This window comes from Melospiza melodia, chromosome 11, assembly GCF_035770615.1.
Source record: "Melospiza melodia melodia isolate bMelMel2 chromosome 11, bMelMel2.pri, whole genome shotgun sequence".
In the NCBI taxonomy this organism is placed as follows: domain Eukaryota; kingdom Metazoa; phylum Chordata; class Aves; order Passeriformes; family Passerellidae; genus Melospiza; species Melospiza melodia.
Window position 1 is genome coordinate 22319316 of NC_086204.1, and position 24779 is coordinate 22344094.

Sequence of the window (24779 nt, forward strand, 5' to 3'; positions counted from 1 at the left end):
CCCTTGTCTAAAAGATCAAGTTCAGGTCATCACTGTTTACATTATTCAGAGACGATTGTGGCTGAGGCCATGAAGTGAGTTTTCTTCCTGCCAATTAAAAGGTTAAGCGAGCCACTCCTGTGGTGGTGTAAAGAAAGTGCATGCCAGCCTCTTGAAACACATGCCAGGCTCCTGAGATGCAAAGCTTTATTTGTTTGGCATGACTCAAGTATAATAACTACAGTTAGTTTGGGGATCCATAAACATGCACCAAGTTAAATCAACTGTGCTTGCCCAAAGAGCAGCAAAGCTTCTCAGTTGCGAGCTTTGTTATCTTTTATCAAAGAGCGCATTCATTCAGCTTGCCTCTCTTTAAACGTTTGGTCACAGTAAGTGGACTTAAAACTGAGAAGGATAAAACTACTGAAAAATCTTACTCAAATGATTCAGACAAGTGGAATTTCATTGTGTACCACACAGAAACAAGTCCATGAGGACACCAAAGATTTTGCAGTGTTCAAGTAGGCTGATACTATTCTATGTAGAAAAAAATTCAGGTTACTTTTCTGCCATAGATTTTTCAGTGACTAAAGAGGATCCTTAATTCAACATTTTTTTTAAAACCTCTATAATTTGTAATCACTAGTTTTGAAATGTAGGTTTCCTTCTTGCATTATACCTTTGATTATTTACATTTTATTTGTTTTGAGAAGCAAGACAGCAGTACTTAATTTTACCTTCTGGGTTTTATGGATTATTGTCATTCTCCAATAATCCCTCATCTCCAAAATTTTGAGGAAACATTTACATCCTGACTAAGAACTATTTTCAACATAACTAAAAATCCGTCTACTGATCTTAAGATCCACAATAATTTACAAGTTTGCTTTGTTACCAAAAGGAAGCTTAAATGAAACATCATCCTGACAGCAAATATTCCTTCAGGTTCTTACCAGGATCTAATCTCATCCCGTTAGACAGCGATACATCAACTGAAGCTGAACAATCCCACCCCCCACCAAGCCCCAGGCAGTCTCAGCTTTCAGGTGCAGCACTGAACTATTATAAAAGTAGGTTATTCCTAGATAAATCAATGCTGTCTGACAGCTCTGAGCCCCCTCCCCAGTGAGCAGAATTTGCCTGCAGCAGAGCCAGGCTCCCTTGCAGTGCATTTGGAGAGACCCAGCAGCACAGACACCCCACTGCTGTGGGGTCCACAGGTCCCAGAGGAGAAGGCACCAGGGGAAAGCCTTGGGGAACATTCCTGCTGTAGGGTACTGATATGAGCTGTGCTGCTGTGGTGGGCTGCACAAAGTATTCTCTCTCATGAGTGCATGCTTGTCTTTTGTTTGCACACGAAGAAGTGCTGAGTGTGAATTTAAGTTCATTAGGACACATAGTCCAGTACAAGAGTGACTTTTTTATTCACACTTAAATCAGCCACAAGCAGGTGACATGTACCATACAATAAAATTCCAGTGTCACAACAAATGCTCGCTGTAGTGAAACTAAACTGATTTAATTCATCTGGGGGCAAATTTTTACATAGCTAAGCACTGGCTTCCTGGAACCCAGAAAGAATGAAAGTCCATTCCTAGCAAAATCAGCAGTAAACCCTTTCTACATACACCATCATGGTCAGATCTCACTTCTCCAGCCTGTACTGCTCATTCAGGGCAAGACTGTGCAGATGGTAAAGCTGCATTCTGTGCTGAGATCCTCCAAGCAGTCAAGGTGAGCCCTCAGCACCACCACACTCCTTTTCTCCACACTTCCCACCCTAGTAATGCCAAACCCCTGCACAGATAATGGAGTTTCCACTTAAGATGCAATTCATAAATAGGTGACATAACACAGCCCACTGTGGTTCAGGTGCACTCAATGAAAGACAGAAAGAATTCATATTCTACCAACAAGATAAATCAAGATCAAACAGGGACAAAGCTTTGGTAGAGACTAGAAGGTTAAAAATAGCTTTTGAATTTAATCTAGAGGTGGTATCTTAGTAGTAAAAGTACAATAGCACAAACTGCACTGTTTCTTCTAACAAAGTGATACTTCTTAGTTTCTGTAAAAAAACAGTACATCAGTGTGGTATGAAGAAGTTCCATTAATGGATTTTAGCTCAGAGATGCAAGAGTTCAAACCCCTCACTAATGCAAAGAGCCTCTCAACAACCGCCTATGAAATGAAACGCCAAGCAGCTTCACAACACGAGCTTTGAGAAAGGACTTTTGACTTACTATTGCACTATTTGTATAAGCTGCAAGGCAATAAAACTTGGTGACCTTTTCAGGCTTTCTTTCTGGACCTCTACAGACAGGGATGTCTTTCCTTTGGCAGCTCACACTGTCAAAGAGGGCAGTATTTGACTTCAGCTGAGTTTTTGAGGGTTTTTTTTCCTCCCAAAATAGGGACCTCATCAGTCCTTCCTGAGGCAATCTCTTAACAGAAGCAAGGAGCTCTGTACATGAGTCTGAAAGAGTTAACAGAGCTGTTTATGCAGACAGATGTGAAAGAACATAAAGCCCCCTTTGTGTGTTACAGGAGCTTAACATCTGCTTTGCACAGCATAATCCTACTAAGACCAATGCAATATTCTACTCCCCCTTTTATATAAACAAAAATGAAAATAGACTCAAGAGTTTCAGAGTTAAAAATAAGTTGCTTAGATGAAGAAACATCGTAGTTTTATTTTATGATATTACATACAAGCTAAACTCCCCAGAGATTTTAGTGCACTCCAGAAAACACAGAAACGCCACTGCAGTGTCATTTGCAACCTTCTGCTGACTGTTACCAAATTAAAATACTTAAAGGCCAATTGAGATGTATCAGCTGTTCAAAAAGTGTCTCCTGTTTCCCCCGGGAGAAACCCCATTGAGAATTAAATGTGTAACAGGAAGTTTACAGTACTAGATACATTTTTGAAAATATCATGCTTAAGGGAGAAGTTCCATTTGCTTCCTGAAGTTTCAGTAGAAGTTTAGTATTGAGACTATCATTAGAAATAGCCATCTGTAACAGCAAAATTTTCCAGTGCAAAATATCTAGACAAAAGCTTATTCAAGCACAAAGGGAACGTTGCAACTGCAGCACCAACTTTGAGACTCATCAGACAAAGGTGCTGTTCATGGCCATGGGGTTTATTTTGTTTTAAAGAGGCAAACAGCATACACGGTAGGAAGGCAGGGCATGTCACTTTCAAGCCCAAAGGCAGTAAATTTATGTTACATCAGATAATCCACAGTAATTGCTTACACACATGACTCTGTCCCATAGTAACTGAGACTGCTCCTCTCTCAGTGAGAGAAGGCTGAGCCATTACACACTGTGAAGTGAAAGCAGATGTTGGCAGGAATACACAGACATCCACATGTGTGTTTATATATATATATGTGTGTGTGTGCCTGGAGATTACAATTTCATCAATGGAACTCACAATGTTCCCCAAAACTGCTCACAACCCACTATTGGTTATAAAACCTGGTTTTCAATTCTATATAATTCTGCAAAATTAAAAGGCATTTGTTTGGAGGTTTGCCCGTTTGTTTTTAATCAAGAGTTTTGGTAGTGGATTTTTAGGGAGGGGGTGTAAACTGTCAAAATATCAGTCCATGGTATCATACTGACTTAGGCATGTTCTCAACTTGAAAAGTGGTGAGACCTCTGTATAAGATGGTTCTGTTGCCACCTCTGCAAAGAGTAGACTGGAACAGAGTAGAACAGTATATGCTGTGTGAGGAATTTGAGAGCACCACCAAGGTGACAAGACAGAGCACAAGCCCAAGCCAGGGACTGGCAGGGACCAAGAGCAGGGAATAAACCAACAAGGCTGCCTGTCAGAACCCATCTGTGGCTTCATTTCCATGTAAATCTTTTCATGACAAGTCAAAAGTGCGGACACCACATTTCCTGCCCTATAAAAAGGCCAAGTCACTCTGCCCACACCCCTGCTCTGTGCAGGCTGCAAATGGCCAGTCTGACCACTTGTACCTCCTGACAGATCCAAGCCAGGCTGTTGCTATCAGCTAGGGCAGCTCAGCCTGACCAGCCACAGCAGCCCAAGCCCAGAGCCCAGGCACTGAGCTGCTCATGACATGGGGAAGCAGCGGCTGTCGGGGCAGCACAGCCCTTCTAAGCAGAGCTGCCTCTCTTTCTGACAGAAGGCCATGGGGAAGGGCACCAGTGGGAGATGAGGGCTGACATGCCCCTGGGCTGTCACATCGACTATAATGACCTACATCTACTCTTCTCTACCGTTCTTCCCTCTGGCCTCCTGCAGTATCAATGCTGTGCTGTTCCTCTCCACATGGTGCAATTAGGAAGGGAGATCACTCTGCTATATACTAATGGCCCAACCCACTTATTTTCCAATCTCAGATTAGCAAGGGACAGGAAGTTTTCTTTCTTAAAATTGTCAGGCATCAAATACATTGACACATATAATGCTAAGAGCAAGACAGCTCTGCTGCCATAACTGACACAGTAAAATTTATGTATGACACCATCCACTCCAGGAAGCTGCAGGAACTGGAAGTTTACCAGAAACAGAAAGGCAGAAGTGTGGATCTAAATTAATTGAAACTAGTAAAATTCATATTAAAGGACAGTTTGCAGTGGGCTGTTGTCCCAAGTGTAACATGTAAAGCATGGAGACATTCCTATACAGAAAGTCTCAGTTTCATTCTGTTCACACTTCAGTCAAGGCCAGCAAGTTTCATAGAAAAATACTCCATTCTGCCACCTTGCAAACTCAGCCTGCTCTGACTTTTGCAGATGTCTAAAGCCTTGTCTTTAGCTTCATTTGAATAATAAAGCCATCCCATCAATTAGTGAAGTTTATTGAAGAAAGAACGACAATAGAAAATAGTATTGAATTTGCCCTTGTTTAATCCAAGTTCTCTCCCAAGGCAAGAGTCCATCACATCTTCCTTCAGCTTGCCCACACACTGACTATTTACTAGTAAGAATGAAGAGAACTCATCCATCACCAGTACAAACCTGGTAAAAGCCAAGGCATATTCTCATGCAGTAGCCAAAAGCTGTAGTCTAAGAACTGAACATTTTGGTGACAGGTTTTCCCTATGGTTATTTTCATTGTTTTTCTTTGGAACAAAGTTACTTTTTAAAAACTTACCAGCCAGCAGTGCAAACATTTGCCCAAAAGGGGAGTAGTTTGCCCAACAGATTTACAGTTTATCTCATCAATACCTTAATAAGCTAATAAAATTCATGAACTGTTTAAGGCCAGGTGCTTCATCTACTTCCTTTCCAAACAGAACAAGGAAAGTGCATACATTACATAAAACAATTAATTAAACTTAAAAAAAACCAGAACAACACAAAACCAACCCAAAAATCCCCAAGAAATTTAAAAACACAGACTATATCTGTCATCAATTAAATTCTGTATTATTCTTAAAGCTAACAGCTTCTGATGTGACCCACACAGACACTATAACTTTAGTGCTAAGAACCACCCAAATATAGCATAACTGCTGGTGAATTCTTTGGGTTTGATTTGTTGTTCATTTGTGTTTGAATAACCTTAACTACTTGCTGTGGCCTCTGATGAGTTTGCTCTCTCCGGGACATCCCGCACCCCTCCCAGCGGGTGCAGCTTTCCAAACAATTGGCATTCAACAATAGATAACATTGAAGCACTGGCAGGGCAGCACCAGAGAATGACATACAGTTATGTAAAGCTGGGAACAAAGGCATTCACAGGGAGCCCAGGAACTGGATTTTCATATGACTGACCATCACAGAATGTGTTACAATAAATGCTGCAGGCACTCAGTTCTCCCGAGTTACTTCGGGTCCTTGCAGTAACTGTACTCTTAAATGCACTAAAATACATCCTGAACTGAAAGAGAAAGGGGAATACCAAACTGTCTTTTCAGATATTTTTATGGATCTCTTACCTGCACACACCAAGGTGACTGAAATGGAGCTTTCTGAGTGTATCGTGTCAAAGTGACTTGACTCCAAGTCTGGGCATTTTTCATAAATTTGATGTTCTTCCTTACAGAATTCAGTGCCTTTCACTTGAAAGGACAGCCAAGAAACTATTTTATGACTTCACCAAAATACTTCTTTCATCTACCAGCTGAACTGTTTCTTTTCACCTTGACTAAATGCAGACTCTACATCTGTTTAACACTGCACTAAGGAAGCTTTAAAAAAATCCCTAAAACTGTAGTAGCCTCATTGATAAGCACACTCTGTTGTGGTTTTATTTCTAAAAACTGTTTCTAATCCTAAAAAAATAATTCCTTTTAGACTAAATTAACATTCTTCTGGATGCTTCTGATTGAAGTGACATGATGAAGCCTTCTCAAGAAGAGTTTTGAAAGACTTTCATGTTGCAGGCCCCCAGTGAGTTTAAACCAGCTCATTAGCACCAGACAACAGGACAGGCAGGACAGCAAAGCCTTCAGTACAGGCTGCAATGGGTGGTAAGAGCCAGTGTGAATACTGGGACAATCTGCTCACACAGCTCAGTGCTCCTGTGTCAATATTTCTAGCTGAGCTTGAATTATCCAGCTACTTCAGCCAACTAAATTCATGCAACATGTCACCAGAGCAACTAGGAAAAAAAATCTATGACCACTGAAAACTCTGCCACTGATATATTATTCTGAAAAAAAAATATCAGAACTTGAAAATTTTAGGCAAGCTATATTGATCTTACTGATTTTTAAAATGAAAGAAACATAAACCAGGATTGTACACAGCACTTAAGGCAGAATTAGTAATGAAAGGTCACTCTTCCTACAGAAGATTTGTGAATTACACAGGGAAACAAAAACAACAAAGAGATTTTGAAGTGCGTTTGTAATAATCCCCTCAGTTTGGGTTCTTTATATGATTAACCTGTTCCAAATGTTAGATTGTTGTGCTTAATTATCCAGGGATTTAAATACTTTACTGAACCAGAATTCAGAACTAGAAAAACTCTGCAGCTGCTTTATGAGAAATCCTAACTGAACTCATTTAAGGGATGATCTTCCTTCATAATAACAATTTCTCTAGTTTCCATACAAACTATGAACATGTTTTGAGGAGAGTTTTCATTCTACAGACAGCATTTCAATTTGTTTCTCAAAATGTCTTAGATCACACCTTATGTAATAGCAATTCTCTGCAAGGAATTGCTATTACATAAGGAAGGAAGGGAGAAAACCCAACAATCAGTAACAGTGCCTTCATTAGGAAGTTCCCTTAATTTTATGAACAGTACCTTGGATGTAAGGTCTCGGTGGAAAATGCCTTTGTAGTGAAGATAACTGATTCCCATAGCGATGTCATATGCCAGTTTCACCCTCACCGTCCAGGGCAGATGCTGGTTGCCATCTAGTAGCTGTTCCAGGTTGCCACAATTGATGTACTGAAAAGACAAAGTGACATTTGTAATTAATTATTTAACTTAATATTTTGTCAGGAATGTAAAATTCATCACTACAAGAAGTAACTTCATCTCCGTTACGCATTAAAGCCTTTTTTTCATATGGGCTTGGCAGGCACCAAGTTTGCAGATCAAGAGAAGCTGAAAATGTTTCCCTTCACCACCTGTACCAACACTCATATTAAAGAGGCAACAGCCACCACTGTATTAACTCTATGGTATTTAAACAGACCCTTCAGAAACCCCTGCAATATCCTATCACTCTCTCATTTCAGCTTGAGGAAAATTAGGGCAAAAAACAATGCAGAGCTGACTTCCATATAGAATTAATCAACAAAGGCAGAGGTAAGCATCCAAGTGTAGGTCATGGAGCCTGATCAAGTTCCCTTAAACTGAGACAGCATCAAAGAAAATATTACAATGTGCGGCTCTAAGTTCTATTTTTTCACTGCTGTATCTATGAGTTCTAATTAGCAATATGATTCCCAGTGTGTTCAGTACTACACCAACCCCATCAAATGGTGGCCCTTTCAAAAAGGAAAGCACAATAAGGGAAAGATAAATGCTACAAGAGACAGTGAAACAAAGCAGCACCTAAATGATACAAAGTATTGTAGCCCAGGTTAAGATGAGGCAACTCCAGTGCTGGAATAATCACTACAGCAGCACAGCTTATGCTTTATGTATAGGCCCTTTATAGCACATCAGCAGCTACACAGTGTTTAAACTGCTTCTTGTTACACTCCCAGCCCCAGGCCCCCACCAGGGACCAGGCAAAGAGAGTAGCTCACTCCAGAAGGAAAACCTGGCAGCAATGCAGTGACTTCTGTCAAGGAAACTCAAGTGAAGCAGACAGGACAATTTGCTCCCAAGCCTGGCCCACACCTGTATCCCTGTGCCAGACTGCACCAACTTCACTTCTTTGTGCCACACAGGTCTCCAACTCTCTCTCAAACAACTTTCCTGTGTCATTCACTTGGACAAAACATGTAGCATCATTCTCATGTTTAAAAAAAAACAAACCAAAACCCCCTAAATTGCAGCTCTTGTTGTTTCAGAAACTTGGAAACTGCTTGTATTTTATTGCTCTTTCTTGTGTCTTGGAGGCAAACATGAGCCATACACCCTGCAGTGTGGATGGATGTAGCTGATCTCCCGAGGCTGTGCTACAGCAAGGAAAGAAAGAACACACACAAGTTGGACTCTCCTGGTAACTCTGGGGGTCACAGATCACCTCCTGCACAGCCTGCAAGAAAAGCTTCCTCCTTACAGCTCGGGTCCACCTGCTGCTGATCTCACCAGTGGAAACCCTTTCAGCAGATACACAGGTAACTACGTGAGGAGGCAGAATTGTCGGGGCAGAGGAGGCACCGAGCGATTTCACCTGGCACAGAGCCCATCGGGGGGGGCTCCTTGTGCATCCCTCGGGAACGGGGCTCATCCAGCCCGCATTGCGCCGGAGCCCAGGGCATGACCCCCTCTCTCCAGAACAACCTGCTCCTTGTGCTGGAGCTCCTGTGCCAGGAGAGCAGAGCAGCTCGGCAGCAGGTCACTCTGAGGCTATGCAATCTCCATCCTTGGAGATTTTCAAGACCAACTAGAGCTGTAGCCAACCGGGTTCAATGCTGGAAACAATGCTGCTTTGAGCTTTTCCAGCTTTGATCTTTCTCATTTCTTTTATCTGAATCCCTAAGGGAACTGGATGACCTTATAGAGCACACAAGAAAAAAAACCACCCAAAAAATAAAAACATGCTCAATAAAATTAGATTTTTTTTTTTAAACATAAGTTGTTATTATGCTTAAGTTAAAAACAGCAACTAAGATTTCTACAAGTTATATATTCCCAACCTCCTTGAAGCAGTGCAAACAGCACCTCTCATCTAGTCATGTTCAAATCAGAACAATACTGACCAACCTGGAACAGAAAGCACCAAAGCACCTGGCTGAATAATTCAATTATAAAATGACACTTAGCAAATATCTCAAATCATTTTACCTTTCTGACAGGCCAGTAACAGACCATCCATAAAGCACCACCATACTTGAATTCATTGGAAAGACAATGCAAGGGGGGAGGGAATCACTGACCTAGCTTTCATTTTCTGTTCTCTGAACTGTGCCATTCCATGACACAAATTGCTCCAGAAATGCTAATAAACAAGCAGCCCCTAGGAGTATTGACACACACAATGAAATGGCACAATAGCTGGCTACAATATCGAGCATGCTCTTGCTTTCCTTTTCAACACAGCAGCCTACTGATTTGATCCATTGTTGCCATATTAGTTAAATGCATCAAATGCATTTAACATTCCTGCAGCACTCTTCCAGTCAAGCAGGGTCATTCACCCATCTTAACTGCAAGGACTAGATTCAGCATGGGCTGGGGAACAGCTGACACACACTGCACACAGCATCCATGAGCTACAAAAGTGACAGTCAAACCTGTTTCCAGCAGATCTACAAAAACCCACCAGGCCTCCCTGCCACCCAGCAAGTGCACAGCCCTCATTTATCAGAGATGTGAGTTCTGCCTTTGGCTCTAATTTCTACACACATGAAGCACATGAAGCTAACCATCAAGTGAACAACCAAACTAAGATTTTCCTAGACATCTTTAGCTGATCTCAGGTTTTAGCTGGCCAGCAGGTAATATCTGCATGCAGAGATCTGAATTGTTCCTAAGGCAAGCACTGCACAGTGCTCCCTCAGTGTCATGTAAGTAATCCAATTCTTCCAGTCACTCAGGCTGATAATGCAAACAGCCAGCCTGATGGCCTATTTTTTTCAGAGGACTTCAACAATGCCTTTTCAGGACAGACACAAAACTATGTACATTACTTCCTAATTGCCAGTGCAACTGAAAGAGAAAAATACTTGTTCTCAATCTCTTACTGGCACAAATCAGCTCTGTGTGGTAAGAATATCCTGAAGGATAGAAAATGCACCTCTCCCAAAGAGAACACTGGATTTTATTCTGTTCCTGACACAGTACTAGTACAGTAAGGCTACAGCACACACATTGTCTCAAAACATTATTCTACTACAACAACAGCAGCCATCACATAAGTGTACAAGCAATTGGAACAGAGATCTGACTGGGCTATGACAATGAAAGCAAAGGGCACTACATTTCTTAGAGACATCACAGCTAAATGGAGCAGTGTTCAGACCTTTTCAAACCCTGTATCATCAGGTTGCAGTGAAACAGCTACCCATTATTCCTCATGCTACTTTTCTGTCATGTAACTGGACACCAACAGCCAGCTTATCTGGTTGCCAGTCTGAAAGCAACAGCTATAGGTTGTTTATTTTTACATTTACTACAACTTAACACAGAAAGTTGAACACTGGCTTAAAAGACCTCGGAATTTTAGACCACAAAAATATTCTTTCTTTAAAAAAACCGAGGTAGGAGCTAATACCTTTGTTGTGAAAACAGAACTTGAGCTAAACTGCGTTTCTGGTACCTCTCCCAAATGTTATGAAGAAAGAGGGCAGTAGCTCCTTTGAAAGACAAGTTAGTCAGAAGCTCAGCCAAGCACAGATGATTTCTGGATCAAAGAACCTTGAAGAGGTTTCTGATGTTATTGTTTACTGCTATGAAATGCAGAAGCAGCAGTGTATAACTTATCCCCATGCAACAGCCATGCTACTTTAACCTAAAATCAGCATAATAGGACTGCTGCCTTGTAACACAATTGCAGTCACATTATCAGACTCCAGCATATGAAATGAAGAAATTCAGCATATAACAGTACTTAAGCACAGCATTACATGCTTCATTTCAAGGGACTAATAACAAACTTCAGCTGTCAGATAATACCCAACTTCAGCTGTCAGATTTTAGCTTCAAAAATCAAAACTGCAGTTTAAACACTAATATGAGAACTAATAGCTCTTAAAGAAAAGGCACCAGATTCACACAATTCTAACAGTTATTTGTCAAAAACAAAGACTCCAAATATTGCCAAGTCCAAGCAAGAAGGCTGATGGGAATTGCAAAGAGTTTCCAATGCTATTTTGAAAACCAATGCTGTTTCAGTGTGTAGGTCTGATATAAATAAGCCAACAGATATGACACAGGAAAGCCAAAAGAAAAAATTTGGCCTGCTATTTAGATGACTTTAAATGTCACTGCCTGTCATTTGAAAAGCAACAAATAACCACAAGACACCCCTGTACTGTTGGCCAAATGTTGCAAATGACAAGGCTTTAAGTGGTTAAGAAAAGTAGGTGTGGAGAGTGCATTTAAGGTGACAAACCAAATGAGGCAAATAAAGAGCAAGAGATCCAGGGACCCAGAACACAAGAAGACAAACACTGAGATAGCAACAAATGAATATACTGCAAAAACACATTGAAGAAACAGGTGGAGATGCAGGAGAAAAGAGAAACTAGAATTGTGGCAGTAGCATTTTCTGCATGGAGAAGGAAGAGAGACATCAGAGCAAAACCCTGAATAAATAGTTATACTCTGAAGGAAGACCTGGAAAGTAAAATAAAGTATTGCAGACATTATTGACAAAAGCATGAAAGACTGTCAAAATAGACAGAGCTTGCATATTTGTATCATTTCTAATGCTGGAAGTAAGATGGTAACTCATGCCTAATAAAAGGAAGCTGAGATCTTTTCACTAAGCTTTCTGCAGAACTTTAAAACCAGTTTCAGACCACCTGTCTCAAGGAAGACAACTGCATCTTCAGTTCTCTTTTGTTTAACAGTCACCTGTCACACTCTGCAGTCTCCAAGTGACTGCTCTGAAGGTTTCTGGCTTCTGCACAGGCCAATGTACCCTTGTTCTGTCACAACTGGCATAACTAGCTACAGTGGAAGGACTGGAAGTTTCATCCTTTCCTCAAACTGTTTTCATTACCTTCAGCTGTGCAGAACTGAAAAAAAAATGATCATACTACAAGTTGATACAGTGGGATTGACGATGAGATTAAATTGACATTTTTAAAATTTGAAGTTGGTTCCTAAACCTCCATTTGTTAAAAATGCCACAATTTAAAAATTTACAAAAACACCTGACCCAAGTACCTCTGACCCAAGTAACCTTCCATTTCCATTGATTGTTTTAAACAAAATAAATTAATCATTGAAGCAGAACAAGTTGGATATTGAATTTGGGCTGTGTGAGTATATTTTTGCTCAGCAGGTCAACTAATGTTGCCATGGAGAAACACACAAATACTGAAAGAGAACACAGGTGAAGCAAACACATTTCAGAACAAAGATCAAACTTTTTAATGAGGGATCACAAGGGCACAAGTGGCTTGGAAAAACAGCTTGATTGAAAGAACAGAAGCAAAACCAAAAGTCTGCATCTGAAGGCTCCTTTACTTTCCTGCTCCTCAGTTCCTGAAAACTGAAGGAAAAGAATCTGTAACCTCAAATCAATTTCTCGTCTGCTTTTCTACCAATACAAACAATCACGTTCTTTAACAAAAAATTGTGTATTTTCTTTAAAGGTGTTAACGATGACAGGATTAAAATAAATTTAAGTGCTAGCTATTCACAGAGGAAAGGGTCAGCTTTGTCAACTGCCATAGCCTGGTCACTCTTCAGAACTCAGAACCAAAAGCCAAGAAATGCAACAGATCTACCTCTGTTCCTTCTTCTCTCTCAGTTGTGGCATTGATTAATTCATTGGCTCCTCCTTCTGAAAAGGCATGTACAGGCATGGCTTCTTTTATAAGGGCAAACAAGAATTAACATGCACTAACTCAGGAAGGAGCTGTAATGAAAACCATTTGTTGCATTCCAAACATTTAAGCGTTGGCATGGAAAAGAATTCAGCAAGATTTGTCTTCCTTTAATTCTCTAATTCCAACAGCTCTTATGGTCAGTATGCTGAATTGAGCCCTTTTCTGTCATTCCATTCAATCAAAATGTAATGTTCACTTGGCTACTTGCTGCTACAAACAGATTCTTGTTGGTAAGTCTTGAGCTGAGGCACATAGCAACAATGCACTGCTGCAACCCACGTGGATGAGGGCAGTTTTCTGGATGCTCACTCACACTCAGGTCTGAAATACTGCAGGAAATAAGCTTATTTTGGTGGAACCGGAAAACACTCCCAGTATATCTATACAAACTGACCTTGATAACCATTTTTCCTGTAATTATATTAGTAGAAAAAAAACACAGAAAGCAAAGAAGGCCTAACAAAAAACCCTGCATTTATAATCTGAAGTCACAACCATTTGGATTCTAAGTGGAGCCCAGTCTCAGTGCAGATAAGAATCTGGAATATGGCATAAATTAGCACACAGGCATAGAAGAGAAAGTACCTTGTTGCTGACACAGGCAAGAGAAACAGCATCTCTACAATAACACTTCTGTTTAGAGCAGAAGGCTCTATCCACACTGACAGCATTTCAAACATACTGGACTCAGTTCTGCTGAGAAGCTGCAATTCCTAGCAATGAGCTTCTCATTTAAATAAGGTCTTTCTCACCTTCCCCACATAAATAACAGCAGCAGCAGCCCACAGATTATATGGCTGCAAGATGGCAGAAAAAATAACCTCTTTGCTTCACTTTTTGGAGTCTGTGAAACAGCTACAAGGATCTACTGAGAGCAAAACTTACAGCACATGAACACCTCTCATACTACAAACTTTAAATTCTGCACAAAGAATACTCTCTTTGAGCTGTCAGAGTGCTCTTCCAAACCTCAACACTCCCACGTCCACTCAACACATCCACTTACATTTGAAGGTGCTCACACGCTTTATTGGGAATTATAGAAGGCACCAAGATCCTCTATTAATATTGATGTGTAAAAGCAAACATTAAAGGAGTTTCTGAATGTTTTGGATGGCTCATAAGTAAAGCAAAATGAGGAAGTGAAACTACAGAACACCCGTTAATTCAAGAATGTGTTTCCTGGGATCCAGACTGAAAAGGGGGGAAATAACAGAAAACACTAAATACAAACTAAATTTACTGAAAATATGTGAGAAAAAAACCTACAAGGCAAAAAGTTAAGTGGCCAGCATCACAGTACCTAACTGGACTGCCTCTCTTCATATACAGAAGTAACAGGAAAATCTAGTGCTCAAGACAGTGTTCAGTTCTCCTCCTCTCTCCCCCACCCATACCATGACAGCTGAGAAGTTTACATCTCCTTATTTTTTTCAACCTAGCCACTAATAAAAAGAATTTAGAGGTTGAAATACAAAAATACAAAAAACGTCTTTCTTTCTTGCTTGAGGTGATGGCAAGTGGTCCAGTTGGCTTACAGTGAGTGTCAAAACAGAGATGTTAAAAACCCCTCCCCAAAAACACCCACACAACCCACACACAGAGCACCCACCCACATGTGTGTGCCTCACACATGGGCAGAAGGGAGACAAGGAATGACACAATGGAACGTTTATCTGCCTCTTATCTTTCTTCTATCCTTGAGACATTCTAGAAAGGAGGAAGAGGTTAGCACCAGCAAGATATTTAGCAAGTCTTCCTCAGAACATAACATATTTAGATGCTCCTGTCTCAAATAATATAATGAATAAAAGGCCTGTGCACTATTACAGGCTCTGAAGTGATAAAACAAGTCAGTCATCCTCCTGTGAGAGAGGAGGGGGAAATAATTAAGGCCAAGGTATAGCCTGCAGAGCCAAGATTTAATTTTAAAAAGTAGAGGAGAGGAAGGGAGAAAAGCTCAGAAGTTCTCACTGAAATAACTGGTTGCTCATCACTACTCATCTAGCACCTGCATGCATAATATAGACTGTGCACCTCAAGTTAGACTTTAAGTTTTAAAGTCTTGGCTTCTGTCTTTACATGAGAACTTCTTTAGTGTCTCTGATTATAGCTCTTCTTACATGTGAACTTTCTTTTTGTGAGAACCCATCCTTCTTGCCTAACCACACAGTGCAGATGCATCTAAGCAGCTTCCCACTGCCTGCAGCACAATGCAGGGCTCACACAGCTTTCACTGCTTCTCTGCTTTTGGTAAAAGCACAGACCTGGTCTGGAGAGCTGTCCCCGTGTGTTTAACCTACCTGCTCACCATCAGCCCACAGCAGGCTTTTCCTTTAACTGGCCTGCCAGCTTCCCTCCTCAGAGAGGGCCTGGAAATGCCAGCTTGTGTCCTCCAGAACACAATGTTTTTGTCAGCTTTTTGCTTCCTGTAACTGAGCTTTTTACTGCAATTTTTGAGAATCAATTCCACCTTCCTGTCTTCAGAATAAAGTGTCATGACCTGGTAGAGCAACATGAATTTCCTTCCAAAATGCATTCTGTGTGGCCAGGTACAACCCACCCAAACAGATTTTTTAAAATTCTCTGTTAAGTGTTTTTCTGGAAACCCACATCTTTGATCACTGCAATCATACAAGATGGTTAGCTTTCATTCATTAAAAAAAAAAAAAAGTAAGAAAGCATCAGATGTTGGGGGAAAAAAACTGAAATATCACCTAACTTAAATAAGGTCCTTTACATGCTTTCCAAAAACCTCACTTTTGATATTTAAGCACTCAAAACTGCAAAGCAACAAATCAGAGAGACTTAGCTGAATCTCCTGTGGAGACCAGTATCATTTTTGCTGGAGAAAGAACCAAAGGGTCAAGCACACCACATATGCCACAACATGAAGCTGCAAGAGTATGAACTGCTGGTGGAATTTCAGTCAGAACACTAAATTTCCTGCCTCTTGTCATTGAAAGCCAGGCCCCCTTGTGTGATTTTAAATGGATTTTTTTGGTATGTGCAGCACATCAAGCTGTGTTTGGGGCTGAAGTCTTTTTTCTTTTTAAAAAACACGCAAAAATATAAGGTTTCCAAGGAAGTCATATAAAAGTAAAGAATATGTACTTTGTCTAAACTTCTGTGAAATAGCAATGTGTCTAACACAATGAAGTTTTTTCTTGTTACAAAATAATACATGAAGCCTTAAAATTACAACATAAGGCTTAAACGGTGTGACACTTCCTAAAAACCACGACCATCCCCCTTCCCTTTTCTGCAAGTTTCTTAAACTCTACTTACTTTGAACAGTTTCATTTACTTACTATATGTACCATGTTTAGATTTGATCTTGCCTCATCAGCCTGACTCAGCTGTCACACACAAGGTACACATAGGTACCAGTCTGCAACTCTTGAGCTGGTTGAACAAGCTCAGGGCAAGTGCCTACAGAATCATTTCAGCAAAAAAGAGACATCTTGATGAGGGTACTCATATTCTTTTGACCTTCACTCAGCTTTCTCAGAGTTGTTAACCTATACCAAACTGTCTCTGAAAACTGAATTTTAACTTTTATTGCTTTATCATGCACTCTCTCAAAAAACACAGTTAGGGCAGACATCTCTCCACTGATCCAGTACAGCTGGTTTGTCTGGCACTCTCCTGTTAATCAGGGCATGGCTGCTTCTAGAGGCACCTGTGCTTCTTGACAGGATCAAGGGACCAGGAATGGTCTCTTCAGTTCTGCAAACTGGGACGTGTCTTTCATAGGGGGATGCCTCATGTTGAAGAGAGAGATGCTGTACTGCTCTGAAGAGAATAAAACCAGAGGAAAAAGGACATTGCTTAGAAGATGAAACAGTGCAATGCCTTGCACAGCACTGAGAAAGGATGAGGTAGAGCTGGCTGTCAAGGCACAAACTACATTTGCTGAGACCACATTCAGCCACTTTTTATAAATTGAACTGAGAACCTAAGTGAACTGCTCCAGCAAAACTGAAACTGACAGTCCATATGCTGTGAAGGGTGCAAAAAGAAGACCAAATATGGCTCAAGTGTTGACAAGTATTTTTAAAATTCTATTATGAACAATCAAGAGATGAAAGGAAGTGTCGGCACCAAACCAAGCTTATAAAAAGAATTATAACTGCATTTCAAAATGATCAAAGACGTAGTAGAAATCATTTAGTAAGGGACACAGAAACAAGTACGCCCAAGGTCTATATGTGCTACCAAACAAATAACTTGTCAGATACATACACATATCCATGAACTTAAAACTCACATTTATATAACTCTTTTTTCTATAGATATATCTTTAAATTATTATACCATAATTTAAGCAAAAGCTAAAAATTATACTTCGAAGAAAGAAATCCAAAGCACATCCCAAAATTTTTTACTTGAAAGGATCAGGATTTTTATAACTTCAAAATTATATTGCTAGAGATTTTGCTATCATCTATTGCTAGATGGTTTTTCATCTTATAAACACATTCATATTGGAATATAAACAGAAGCTTCCTAATTTTTCGGCTGTAAGACAAGTTCCTATATTCTTTTCAGCAGGTAGTTGCTGCATGCAACAACAAAAGTGATAAAAATTTGAGTTTCCCTAACTGAGTCCTGGTGTTCATGTGCAATGAAGCAGAAAGCACAGGCAATAGGTTTGTCTTTCTGTACCAGTTTAGTTGGTTGGGTTTTTTAACCCCAGAATATTAAGTCAATATTCAAATGTGCCAGTAGGCAGGCACACAGTAACAGCTTTTTGCATCTTGTAGGTTTGCCTTATCTCTATTCACCACAGTTTTTATTATTTTAATAAAGGATTATAGAATTAACAAGATATTTAAAAGCACTACTAACATGCAACAATTTTTCTGTGGTGAGATAAGTGATTTTTCTTAAGAGCAGAAATATAAAGGGCCATCAGGATAATCAGGATGGAGCACCTCTCCTGTGAGGAAAGGCTGAGAGAACTGGGATCGTTAAGGCTGGAGGAAAAAAAGGCTTCAGGGTGACCTAATTGCAGCCTTCCAGTACCTGAAGGGAACCTACAGTAAAGACAGAGAGAGACTTTTTAAAAGGCCAAGCAGGAGGAATGTTTTTAAACTCAGAGTAGATTTAGATTTAGATCTCAGGAAGAAATTCTTTGCCATGAGGGTGGTGAGACACTGGCACAGGCTGCTCAGAGAAGCTGTGGATGCTCCATCCCTGAAGTGTTTAAGACCAGGCTGGATGGGGCTTTGAGCAACCTGGTTTATTGGAAGCTGTCTGTGTCCATGGCAGGGGAATTTGAGCAAAATTATCTTTCAAGGTTGCCTTTCAACACAAACCATTCTGTGATTCTATGACCAGCCTTGGCAACCAGCCCAAGCCAGCCCTGCTTGAGCAGGGAGGTTGGACCAGGTGACCTCCAGAGGTCCCTTCCAGCCTCAACCATTCTGTGATTCTGTGAAAAAAGCACTACACAGACAGCAAACAGCCCTAAGAGACATCTCATGATCTACTAATTCTACTTTAGTGCTGGAAAAAAATAGTGCCAATGAAATGGAATGATTTCTCACCTTTTACATTACAGACTAGCCTAGTCTTCCTAATACCTGAGCTATTTCCCCATTCTGCTTTAAACCCTATTTTTGCTGCCATGACCTTGCTCTTCTCAGGCCCTACAGTGATTGCTCACACAGTCATTAATGGGGAGAGCAACCACTGCTGCATCAGACAAGGTCACCATTACTCTTCTCTAGAGGTCAAATCCCTGGGCTCTGGTGAAAGGTTTTCTGTTGACCCTGAGGCAAGTACATGCAAGGTCTAACTCTTAATGACTCCTGTAAGGGAAAAGCTAAACAACCCAAACAAGCAAATTAACAGAGGAAATAACATAGATATGTGCTGGCTGGACTTCCAGTCTTACAACAAAAGCAGCAAAAAAGGCAAATAAATAATAGCAACAGATACTTCTAGTTTTATACCACATAACCATTCTTGTCATTGGAGCATATATTCCTGGAACCAAATTTATCCAGGTCTAAAACTCAAGTCCATTACAGGAAAGATACAAAATAACCATAACTTAGCAGAGGACTCAATACCTCTGAAACTTTCAATAGGGCTAAACTTACTCTTCTGGTGCTTGAGTTTTATACCTGTGGAGGCCCAGATTGCCTCTGCAGCAACTTTCCAGCACTAGCACAGCACCACTGAAAGCACTCCTCATTCATAAAGGGAAGCTGTAGCTCCAATAATTGCTACAAAAAGTATCTGAACCACAGAAAAAGAGGATAGAGCCTGCAAGCAGAGGTTTATTACAGCATTAATCCACAGGTCATGTTATTCATTGGCTGAGAGATCACAAGGATAAATTTAATCTGCAGAATTTTATGCATACTTTGAGTTCTTTTTAAGTTTAAACCACAGCCCTTCTGCTGCATCCTACAGCCAGGAAACATTTAAAAATTCTGGCTGTCAGTTGTTGGAAGTCATCTGAAAGATCATTTGTCATCATTGCATGATAATCTTTTTTTTTAAAGTCACTCCAAAGTAAATGACCTCTTTACACTCTTCTGTATCAAGACTCATTCCCCTAAAGAAAAGATACTTAGAATTAACAGGTGTATTCTGTATCTTCTGAGGTGTAAACAGAAACATCCAAGGGAAAGCTTGCACCATTGCTCATTTGTTTCTCCAGAGAGTCAAAGCAGTGACCAGTGCCACAAAACCATAAAACAATTTTACATACTGCCCAAGACCTTCATACATTCAAGGAAGATGCCTTATGTATGCAAATGAGACCAAACTGGAGCAGAATTAGGTCCCAAATCTGAGAAGAGATAAAGGACAAAATTATCTTTAGAGTTCTCCCACCCCTCTGCATTTTTCCTCCTCCTTTTTCCAATACTTTTTTCCAATACTTCAGTCAGAAGGACCATATAAAGTGTCTAGGAAATATTTCAATAAGCAAGGGGAGGTAATGCACAAGCATTAGTAAGTACAAGATATCAAGGAATACAAACTGATCTGGGAGCCTCTACTCAGAATGGCTTCATTCAACACATCAGGTACAACTTATCTAACATGAATTCAAGGACTTCCCTAATAAACCTCTGAATTGTTGGGGTTTTTTGGAAACTGGACAGCAGTATCCAGGAAATAAGTAATATTTTCTAACAGGATGAAAATGAGAGTCCTTTAAACTCTTTTATTTTTCTACTTGGTGCTACCTTAAGCACAACTAATTTTCTCTTTAGTTGTCTCTAAGTTCAAGCTTACCAACTTCACACCACAGCTATTCTCCTTGTTTTGGGTTATTTTTTGGGTTTTTTTGAGAAATACCACCAGGAACTAAATGTCAGCTGGTAAACAGGTAATACCTAAAGCAGGAACAATTCCTATGCTGCATGAAATATTTGCAGAACCACTGCTAACAGGAACTACAGTTCCAAAGACACCAAGTTCTCCAGAGCTGACAGCCTACTGCCAGCACCAAAGCTCAGTTAAATATTTGTAGTGCTACATGAGTAAAACTCAAGTTACTCAAACAGTATGAATCACACTGGTGGAACAAAAGTAGGGATTAGAGAGTCTTACAGGAGATGAGGAAAGGAGGAAGCAGGGAAGGAATGGTATTTCAGGCCTTTTTAAAACTCTCACAAGTGTGCAATTTCCATCTGGAAGGCAGTGCATGACTACATACATTTACTACTACAATTTTAGCTGTAGCATAGAGCTTCAGAAGAGGAGACCTAAGTGATGTCAGTCTGGTTTTCTCCATTCTAGAGTCAAAGGCCCTCCACAGAAAGATAACCAAGAACTGAGAGGAGGAAAAAAGAAAGAAGAATGAAATACTTTTAATTATTTACTCTGCTTGTGAAAGGCTGTATATCAGAAGAACCTTCCCACTTTAAGAACTTACCTTCTAGTCCTTGTAAAAGGGCAACTCAGCACCATTGAAACAATTCTGAGATTTTTAAGCTTTCAATATTTTTTCTTTCTAGTTAGTGCTATCTCCAAAAGTAAAAAAGAAAAAATGCTAAAAAAGGAAGGTCTCCAAAATTCTGAAACTCCACTAATTGCATTTATTGTTTACTCACATTATTGCTGTTGAGAAGGAAAGCAAAGAAAGGAAGTTCTCAGTTATGACCAAAGAACTTACTGAAAACAACCCTCTCTCTTCAAAGGACATTGGCATTTTCCTCACAGCTTTAGCACTTTCCCCACTGCCATATGAAGCAGCCCCTGAAATCCATGGCTGCCCAGCTACACCGAGTGCTTCTGATCCCAGCCCAGCTATCTGCTGTGCTGTCACAGGTTCCAGGAGTCTGACTCTGCCATTCACCAGCAAGGACCAAGTGTGAAAGGCTTCAGGAGAGCATCTCAGGCAGCTCTCAGCTCCCACAGCTGCTGGCTGAAATAACTCTGTCCTACCTCTGCATCACCTACCACACTGCAACAGCCCTGCTCTCTGCCTGAGAAAGTTCCACTGCATGTCAGATCCCACACTGAGCAATCAGACTGTGGCAGCAGTGCATTTGCACACATTTTTACTATCACCCAGTATGAATTAATAGTCATAAAACTTCTGTTGCAACAATTAACTATTGTCCCTGAAGCACTGCAATTTCAAGATATCCCAATCAACACACAATAACTTTCCATTCCTCACCTTCTATACACACAACTGCCAAGGCTTTCATTTCCTTCCAGAAGGAATTATCAAGCTGTATGATTCATTCTGTGCATATATAAATATACATCTAATTATAACCAGATTTTAGCCTGCCCTGTCTCTCAGAAATTCAGATAAACCTGTTTAACTGAGTTCAACAAACAATTCAGGATCTGCAAGAAGGGATTAAGTGGCTTTTATATGCTAGACTTTATGCTGCTACCTTATCTGTTTCAGTATAATAGCACAGGCCTATAAAACATACAACACACAAATTTGTTTGTCTTCCACCCAAAATGGATGTTTGCCCATGCAGCCATTCCATGATAGATGTGTATGGGATAAAATCATACACAACTGCTATTGAGCCATGGCTGCTCCCCATGGCTCAGGCTCCATGTCCCCTGAGCACACACTGTCTGTCTGTCTGCTCACCTGGCAGCAGTGCTGAGCTGGCCTCTCAAAGCTCTGCAGCATCCCATGCTGACACCAGAGACTCTGCTACTCTGCAAGCTTCTCCAGACTTATGACAGTGCTGTGTGCCAGGAAATGGAAGTGAAGAGAGTTGTCAGATTAGGAAAGTGGCTGGAAAACACAGAGAGGCCTGAGGGAAAGGCTGAAATTAGTTTGGAGAGGCATGTGAGTACAGCAGGAAGCACTGCAGATCCCTGTAGCTAAAGAAACAAACCAGCAGCTTCAGATGAAAGATGAATGCTGAGAAAGGAATAGCCAGTTTCTGGTTTTAGAGAAAACAAGCATGGCAAATCTGTGCTCATGAGCTCAACATTAGTGAGGCAGTCTAATGCCTGCCAGCTCATTTGGGTGATACACCCATTAAAGCATTTACTCTGCTTTCCTTAAATGTTTCTTAACTCAGTGCTTGCAGGGATAGAGGTCCTTGGCAGCCTAAGCTGTTCTGTCAATCTAAGGATATTGAATTACTGCAGAAGAGGCACATACCATAGCTTCTGGCTTGAGAACTTAAAAAAAAAATATTGGATTATCAAAACTGATAAGACTGTGGATTCAGAACAAGGCCAAAGTCCTAGTGCAGTCTATAATTAAACATTTCCATTCTTATTTTGAAAAAAAAAAAAAAAACAAAAAACAAAAAACAAACAGAAACTGCCTCTTGCTCAAGAGTTTTAAAAACAAAAGCCACTTGAGACAGGAAAATTAAATCAACACAAAATGCTGCCAAAAGGGAAGATCCCAAGGCATACACAGGATCAACACCTTCCTCAGGCAAAAACCTGCTCTGCATGATCTACCCCTGTGTTTAAGCCTCCTGTATGTGTAAACATGCAAGAAAAGAAATCTGTAATGCTTCAAACTCTGCCTTCCAATAACAAAGTGCTGCATATTACTAATGTAGCCCCTTAACAAGCTTACAAAAATCCTCAGAGCTCTTCTAACACCATTTGAGGTTGCCTTGGCTGTTAATAGCACAAGTTGTCTAAATCCAGTCACCAAACACTTGGCACAAGTTCTCAACTTCTGTTATGGAAACACGTACATATATAAAATAAACATGATTTCCCATCATGCTGCCCTCAGACATAGGCTCTAAGTGGTGCTGGATCCCTCATACATAGGCATATCATCAACTGCACTCTCAAAACACAAGAAGGGATAATTAAACTCATTACAGAACAGGTCCAGCACAGGCAATTGCCAGAGGATTCTCCCTGCAGTGACTCAGACACCTATTGACCAATGGGCCTCTGAATCAACAGTTTCATCTCCAAAGAACTGAAACCCTGGCAGAAGTTCTGAGCACTGGCAGTGCCAGGCTGGTGTCAATTATGCAGAGCACTGGGAGCAAGGAGACCACCATGTGGACCACAAGCTGAAAAAAGGCACGAGACAGTGGCCAATTTGTTTATCCTCCTGGGCTATATTTGAACTGGTGATTCAACCTGCCTGTCTTACTAATAACTCCTTCAGCTCTTCATTTCAGCCCCCTTCTCCAACCTCCACAAGCCTTCAGAATTCAGCTATTACTCTACACACACTTGAAGATGAAAAATGCTACTACTGTTGCCAGAAAAGACAATTCCACTACTTGGAGCATATACAGTTTTTTACTTTTAAAAGCTCTCTGAAATCAAAGAGTAGCTATGTTACTGGGCAAAATTGTGTGTGGATTCCCTACAACATTAATTTCTGTCATTTTCCTATTGAAAGCATTAAATGCTCACTTTTTTCCACAGAAGCAGTAATCACTAATTACACTTTCATAATGTCACTAAAGCTATTCTGTTTCTCAAAATGTTGCAGTAAACTTCTTTTCCTTCTTGGTCTCAAGATGCTTCAGGAATCTCTTCTGTTATTCTGAATTGTAACTATAAAAAGTTATTCTTTGAAGTCTTTCTTAGATTTATTTGCTTGCCAAGAACTCAAAAATAGCTGAACAAAGCAGCAGCTACAAAGTTAGCTCACTATGAGGAAGCATCTGTGTTGTTTTCATTTTCTTGGCTTTTTGGGTGGGGAGGGTTATTTAAATGGTAAGCAACTGCTGTGAAGGACGGGAAAAAAATAACCAAACAAAAAAAAACCCACATTGAGTAAAATCTTCCGAGTTTTAGTACAATAAAGCACTATGAAGCTCCACCTCTTCTACAATAATGTTCAGTGAGTGGAATGGCTGTTTCAATTTACCAGATATCCAAAAGAAATCAGCAATAATGTTAGCAAAGCCTGCCTGAATAACTTGATCAGCCATCTTAGGAATGTTTCCTCTACTGAGCACAGGGAGGAGAAAAAAAACCCAGAAAGAATAAATCAAATAAACTGTCCCTCTCATGGCAAAGTGCTTGCACTCCTGCTGTATCTTGAAATTTCTGGAAGTGCCTTTACCTTTGCTCCACCAGACATACAGACACTGAACCAGAGTGCATCTCTGCAACAGCACCTAGAATGAGAACTGCAACACTGTCACCCCAGAAGGTGAAGAAATTCACTGCCCACATATGTGCATTTTTGCCTCAGAGTGGCATCTGTAAGTTCCAGAAAGTGATGG

At 40.4% G+C, this 24779-nt stretch overlaps 1 protein-coding gene across 4 annotated transcripts in view; it reads right to left on the minus strand.

Moving 5' to 3' along the window:
• Positions 1-24779, minus strand: part of TESK2 (testis associated actin remodelling kinase 2) — a 76023-nt gene that overhangs the window by 16205 nt on the left and 35039 nt on the right. For 3 of the 4 annotated variants that reach the window (XM_063165987.1, XM_063165988.1, XM_063165989.1), the window contains one exon: positions 7226-7372. In XM_063165987.1, the coding sequence (XP_063022057.1) occupies positions 7226-7372 (147 nt within the window). Of the gene's footprint in view, positions 1-7225; positions 7373-22192; positions 22303-24779 lie in introns of those variants that run through there. The other variant, XM_063165990.1, reaches the window with a different exon arrangement.